This window comes from Xiphophorus hellerii, chromosome 24, assembly GCF_003331165.1.
Source record: "Xiphophorus hellerii strain 12219 chromosome 24, Xiphophorus_hellerii-4.1, whole genome shotgun sequence".
NCBI classification, from domain to species: Eukaryota; Metazoa; Chordata; class Actinopteri; order Cyprinodontiformes; family Poeciliidae; genus Xiphophorus; species Xiphophorus hellerii.
Genome location: NC_045695.1, coordinates 2,522,333 through 2,529,617, shown reverse-complemented (window position 1 = coordinate 2,529,617; position 7,285 = coordinate 2,522,333). Strand labels below are relative to the sequence as shown.

Here is a 7,285-nt window from a genome sequence, read left to right as displayed (position 1 = left end):
GCTTGGATGGTAAAAGTTAGCGTAAGTAAAACTGTTGTTCTTGTTGGTGGTGAAAACAGTTTTTATTCCCTCTAAAATCCCTCATATTATTCCCAAATAAGTTCTGTTCTGATTCCATCCAGCCGATGGAGGTAAAAACAACAGCAGCTCCTCATCAAGGTTTTTTTTCTATTGCTGCCATTTTCATACAGACCAGATGAAAACATGAAAACATGAGAAAACAATGAATCCACAATCATAATGAGGGACTTTTTTTTTATTCTTCCTCCACACCCCACACTCTGCCGATACGTTTGTGAGGGAGTGGGAGAGTTTTAAGAAGAAGAAGAAAAAAAAAGGGCTGGACCTTCTTTTCATTTAACTTCAGGATCACAATGACTGAAATTGAGGGAGTCCCATGAGAGACGGAGTGAGCTCTCAACTTTCTTTCTTTCTTTTTTTTCTTTTCTTTTTTTAATTTAGCTGCTGATTCTGGACCTTGGAATTAGTGTGTGGTGTCTAATTTGGCTGCAGATTCTCAGCTAAGGTCCGACATCTGGAGGAACCCAAATGACCTGCAGATGGAAACCTGAATGAAGAGGTTCTCCTTTGTCTTCCTGGATATTTTTCATTACTGACAGGAGAGCTGAAAGAGTGGAGCAACATTGGAAGGTATGCATCCCTAATTTCTCTGAAAACGTTTTTACTTATAGCGAAATGAAAGTTCTGACTTTTTATTGATTTATTTGTTTATTATTAATCATTTTTAAATGTCCATGTTTGCGCTCGAAGCCCTCTGAGAAAAGTCATGGTTCCCTCTCTGCACTGGCTGCTCCTGCTGTGGAGACTTCAGGCTGTGTGGGCTCAAGACTATGAAGAATATGAAGATGAGGTTGTGACCACAAGGAGGAAAAACAAACTCTTCACACCAAATTCCATACCACAGAATGGCAAATGTAAGTTTTCTTCAGAGGTTGCTTCCCTCATTATTTTTTCGGGGGAGGGGGGAAAAAAAGGGATGGGGACGTTGTTAAAAGAAACGCTCACAGTGAAAAAGCTGAACCTGACACTCAAGCAAGGACATTGCTGGAGGAGGCAGCGCACGTGGATTGATCATATCTCTGCTCTCTAAGCAATCCATCTCCAGTGGGACCGCTTAGTGCTCCGTTACCCAAATGTTTTATTCACTCAGAATCCTGTTTCCTCAGGCGCATTCTCTCTGTGACATATTCACGTGAAGATTAATGTGGTTTATCCTCAGCCTCTATTACATCTGCGACCTCCTCCCGCAGCAGCAGCAGGTTGACGCTCGGAGCGGTTTGTCTTGAAAATGAAGAGCCGCGTTGATAAACTTGCGACGTTCTGGGAAATGTCGCAGAATCCGAACGGCCAGCGAGTCACCAGCAGTCGTATTGATTTTGATCTCAAACTTGGCGGGAAATGAAAGTGGTGGACAAGTTGTAGATGGAAGGTTGACAGTTTGGCACCAGCAAACTAAAGAAAATAAATACACGTGTTTGTTATAAAGCCAAAACTATGCTGATGGAAAATGAAAATGGGTTAAGGTCGGTTTTAACCAATTAGGTGCTATGCGACAAAAGTAATCCTCCACCTTGTAAAATGATTATTTACCTGTGGTTGACCACATATTTTAACACGCCACTTTCAAAACTGATGGCACCCTGGAATGTAGATTCAAGAAAATAGCTTGTCAACATGAAATAGGCTAAAATATCTCAAAAAGGCCATTGTCTTTCTATACAGTTCTGCTCGATTCTCATCTCCCTTCGCTGCTGTGTCTGGGATTTCTCCCATTGAGCTCAATTTCACCTTTAGAATTTCAACTGGGCCAATCAGATGAGAACAATGGCTTTGATTTTCCACGCTGTTTTTATTGTAGAGTTGTGACAACTACATTTTAGCACATTAAATTACAAATAGGAATCCTGAAACAGTTATCACTTTGACAATCTTTAGGTCTATGAAGCTACGAAGATCGTTAGCTTACCTTAGCCGAACAAAACCGAAGAATAAGAACTTTAACCATTGCTTAATTTGTTTATTTGAATAGCTAACAGTTTCTACTTCAATAACTAATAAAATTTGCATATATTGAGCTCCTTTAACCATTTGGAACTAAACAGGTTTATGGAAGTTCAAGTTTTAATTTATTGCTCAAGCATGTTTATTAAAAGCTAACTGTGTTTTTTTTTTCTTTTTTCAGCTTCTATCGATGAAGACTGCAGTTTGGAGTTGGCCTTCCTGGTCGACAGCTCAGAGAGCGCCAAGGACAACCACAATCAGGAGAAACGTTTTGTTTCCGACGTAATGGACCGACTGCAGGGCCTCCGGCTGGAGAGTGGCCGCGGACTCAGCTCCCGTGCGGCCCTCCTTCAATACAGCAGCCAGGTCAAGATAGAGCAGACCTTCAGAGACTGGAGGGGCATTGAAAACTTCAAAGCCAGAGTTGCTCCCATTCAATACATAGGCCACGGCACCTACACCACCTACGCCATCACCAACCTGACGCGCATTTACTTGGAGGAGTCAGGCACCAAAAGCATCAAGGTGGCCGTCCTGCTCTTTGACGGCATCTCGCACCCAAGGAACCCAAACATATTTGACGCTGTGGACGATGCGAGGAACCAAGGCGTTCGGTTCTTCACTATAGGAATCACACCTGAAGCCAACGAAGCAACCAACATTGCACAGCTGCGTCGAATTGCTAGTTCCCCAGCTACCCGCTACCTTCACAACTTGCAAGATGTTGGCATTGTGGATAAGGTCATCAAGGAGATTGTGAGTAAAAAAAACAATGTCACTCCTTGCATTGTTGGATTATAGTCGATTTAGTCAACAGCTTTCTATGCTTTGTCACTAACTGTGTATCCATTTACCATATAATTGCGCAATTTGACATTTTGGAAATAAATTATCTTAATGGAAACATGCCAATTTTGAAAAACTTCACGCTTTTTTGATTAAAACATTTTGGCACTATGATGAGTTGGGGTTTTTTGGCCTTATTGAACCCGATTTATTTCACAAACCTGCAATGGAAACACTTTTTTTTCACATCATGAGTCACATGACCAGATGTTGCTACTGGCATAAACCACAATGAATGCGACAGGAAGTAGTTAGAGGAGGATGACTCTGCTAGTTGTTAAGTGACTTATTGCGTAATCAAACTTATTTACGTGTGACTTTTAATTGCATTTATTTAATGAAAACACAGCAATTGCAAAAAATGTTCACATTAGCAGAACATTGACAAAGTTTGGCGTACATTTGTAATGGAAACGCAGCTACTGTTACCAACAGCATGAACCATTGGTGTTGGTGACAAAAATACAACTTTTGACAAAATACTTCTCTCTAAATGCTTGAAAGTGACCTTTTTATTGCTGAGTTGTCGGTATTGAGTTTGTGTTGTAATGGCCATAAATTGTGCAAAGTTACCAACATAATGTGTTTATTTTTCCAGGAGTGTCAGTGAACCTTCAAAAATAATTGTAACTAATGATTCTCTTTGGTTAATTATCTAATAGTCCTGTCACACCATTGTGTTTCCCTTCCCTTTCGTGGAAAGATACTTTGACATCGCCTCCCTAAACATTCAACAGTGTAGCACACACAATTGAATTCCATAATAAGCTAAGCTGCCACAAATGTTTTACCAGGATGAAAGGTTCTGCCTCATGATTGACACACAATCTCTATTGTGCACCTACAACAAAAATATCATAGGAGCGACACTGCCTAATCTCACTCTGTAAAAACAGTTTACTGACACAGTGAATTCCACACCACTGATCCCAATATGCATGCACGACTCCGAACGGGATCACATCAAAAGCAATACTTTACAGATTTTAGTGCAAGTCACAAGAACAATTAGTTAAGATCACAATATTCAGGACAGTTCCAGTTGTTTGAGAGAGTCTGAAATCTTAAGTTACACAAGATATGCTAACGAAGGCCCTCATATTCTACTTTTGAGCTTCCACTTGGGTCTTATGCATTGATTTACAATCGAACCACAAAATAGCCCTTCAAAATGAGAGTCTTAGATTGAAGTTGGAGTTTTAGAGTGTCAGGTTAAGACCTTACCACTTGTTACTCTTTTTCATGCTAAGTTCAAGGCGAACACAATAGGGGTATTTACTAGCTTAGTATAATAAATTTGCAGGAATGATGACTATTTTCTCCTTATAAAACAGGAGAAAATCCTAAAGCACAGGTTATGACTCTGCACCAAAACCTCAAATGCTATCTAATGATTTCATTAGGCTGACAATTGAGTTTTGTTCCAGACAGAAAAAATACCAGGTAGCTCATTAACACACACACGCCCCCCCCCCCCCCCCCCCCCGCCCCACACACACACACACACACACCCACACACACACAAAAGGAATAACTGACAACTTGTCAAGTTTTCGAATTCCTCCAAACAATTTCATTTGGGAGGCAAATCAGAGGTAGCATGTTTTTGGTGTTCATGCTCAGACTTGCATTAACACCCAAAGCCCACAACATTTCACTGCAACTTATATCACTTGTGAAATTGCATGTGTGTGTGTTTGATAATTGCTTTTTTTTTGCCCCAGAGTGCAGAAATTGATTGGAGATGGAAGCCTCAAATAGCCATTATGTGAACAGACGCTTTCCAAATGTTAGCGCCTTAAGTTTCACCATGCACCCAATAACAACTTCCCATGCTTCCGCTGTTGATGGTGGCCGATGCTATGATTTCCTGGCTTATTGCATCCTTAATGTACACCTGCTGCTAGACTAACAGGTCTGATGTGAACGCTGTTCGCTGAGATTGCTTCCTACATGCCCTCTTGAGTTGGCAGAAGACGTCAAAAACCTTAATTTTTTGTCTGTAAACATTCATGCTATAGACCTTCAGCAAAAGCAAACGCGTTTGCGCTCGATTGTTTATGTAAACTTTAACGGTTGACTTTTATAAGCCACTGCTGTGTTAATTAGAATACGGGGCTGCACAACAGCATCCCGGAGTCGACATCTTGACTTTCGGTCGGCACACCTGCTCCGCATTAAGACGCTTTTGTGGGGAAAATCGGGTGAAGTAAGTGGCATGAGTCTGAGAACACGTAACGCACACAGCAGCATCCAACAAACACTTCAAACGCCGCTTTAGACCCGGGCTTAAGTGTTGACACAGGCGGTACACACGTCTAAATATGATGGATGAAAAACTTTATGGGGAACATGGTGCAAAAACATGCAAAGCATTGCATCTGACATCTAACATATTCTGCTGGCATGCTAGGACCCAGCAAGCAGCAGCAGCAGCAGCAGCAGCAGCTAGGACTCAGACTTTCATCTCATTTCCTTGTTAGGCAGCATCTGTATGTTATAAGCATGTGCCTCTGTACCAGCCCAGAGCATGTCTTTCATCTTTAGCCCCAGCATTAAACCGCAGGACTCTATTCCTCAAGAGTGAACAGATTGTTTATTTGGCTCTACGTCTCAATCCAGAACCCCTCCTGGACCTTTGGTGGAATATTTAATTTATCCAATTTATCCTTTAAATCTATTAGCATTGCATAGTTGAGAATTTAATTTGCTTTCCAGTGAAAGCAAATGATTGTTCTGCCAAGACGTGTCGAACAAGAGGAAGTACAGAAGATAATCCGACGCACCAGATGGTTTGTTTCACAGAACCATCTGGGAAGTCCTCTGTTGATAACAGCTTAAGAATAAAGAGCAGCTACTTTCAAAAGGACGCTTCATAGACGGTTTAAGACAGTTTTTTAGTTTAAGCATCTGGTAGTTTGTATTATGAGCAAGTAAAATCAGTTAATCCTCACCAGCTGAGTCAGTCTAAAGAGAAACTGCCATGCTAACCACGACTGCACTAAAAGCTTCTCTGTTGCTGGAGGAAAAATTCAGATTGGTATCAATTTAGAGAGGTCAGCCTCTGTCAATGTACTACTGCCTTTTATTACCCAGCACCAGTCATAAAGCTTTGTAAAATCGCGAGTCAGAATCACGTAAAAGGCGTTAAACCCCAACTGAATCCATCACACGTTGAATTCAAATAGTTTGTAAAATTTTATTAGGTGTGAGCCTCATTTTAAAAAACAATTTTTTTGCTCTATATTATTAAGAGTGACTTAATGTATGACTTGACTCTGTTCCATTTCTCGCCCTGCAGACAGCGCTGGCAGAAGAAGGTGTAAGTATCAAAACTACCAGTATTACAAGTTCTGTTTGCTTGTGGTTCTTGTGCATGTTTTCACCGTCATTTTTCATGTTTTTCCAGTGTCCACTCGAATTGAACCCGTGCAAATGTGATAAAGGTGACAGAGGACCCAGTGGCCCTGCGGTAAGTCATACTTTATATCCACCCAATCAGGGATGATGGTTTGTATACACACACATGCACCACGGGCCCACAAACAGCATGTTTTCACAGACAGGGCTCTCGTTCTAGATCAAGTTCAGTTTGCGTTCCTCTGAACATTGGCGTTCTGTCAAGAACAGATGCCCATTTTGTCAGTAAGTGTGACACATGTGCACGTTATTCAACCATTTCAAAATCTCTAAACACAACCATATTAAACCACTTCAGTTGTGTTGTGCTCATCTGATGCTCCCAGACGTTAAATCTGCCATCTTAACAATTAGTGCCGAGGAGAGTTCTGGAGACAAAGGCTACATAATTGCAGGGTTCGGAAGAGTTTAGTGACTTGTGCGGGTTTTTAGAAGTCTGGTCTCCCCGAAGCGGTGAGAGTAAAGCAAATACTTTACATTCTTCCAGCAGCTTATTGAGAACAGGTCTAAACGTATATTTACATGGGAAATCAGCAGAGTCACGTCTGTTGAAGGAATCCTGTCTCTCGGGACTATTTGAGAACACATGCTTGGCAGATTCAGGGCTACATGCAGGACTTTCTTTGGCTGCCAAGCATGTCGTGATACGGGCTCGCCTTTTACTCAACAGAGAAGGTTGGTCACAGTCAAAGTGATTACTGCTTTGAAGCCTTTTCTCTGGATTAGAGCAAAGTAATTACCCCTTTACTCCTGATGCTCAGAACAAAAGCTGTTATACATCAGGGGTAGCAAGGCACACAGTGACGAAAGCAATATGTGCGACCAGAGATAACTCGAAGACGAGGGTGTTCACAGAGTCTATATTATAAAAGAGAAAAAGGCCAAGAAGTTAACTGAGTAGACAAGGCAGCATCAGGTACGTTTGTCTCATCCGTTCCCCACACTCAGTGACTTAAACCATTTTTTCTGTAAACAATGCAGCTGTAATGTTTGGTTT

General features: G+C 41.4%; 1 protein-coding gene across 1 annotated transcript in view; it reads left to right on the top strand.

Moving 5' to 3' along the window:
• The first annotated feature begins 354 nt into the window (after positions 1 to 354).
• LOC116716032 (collagen alpha-1(XXVIII) chain-like) overlaps positions 355 to 7,285 on the top strand; it is a 36,004-nt gene continuing 29,073 nt past the window's right edge. Inside the window, exons 1-5 of the mRNA XM_032556774.1 lie at positions 355 to 651; positions 772 to 935; positions 2,204 to 2,778; positions 6,170 to 6,190; positions 6,278 to 6,340. Of these exons, the coding sequence (XP_032412665.1) occupies positions 788 to 935; positions 2,204 to 2,778; positions 6,170 to 6,190; positions 6,278 to 6,340 (807 nt within the window). The 5' untranslated portion in view covers positions 355 to 651; positions 772 to 787. The remainder of the gene's footprint in view (positions 652 to 771; positions 936 to 2,203; positions 2,779 to 6,169; positions 6,191 to 6,277; positions 6,341 to 7,285) is intronic.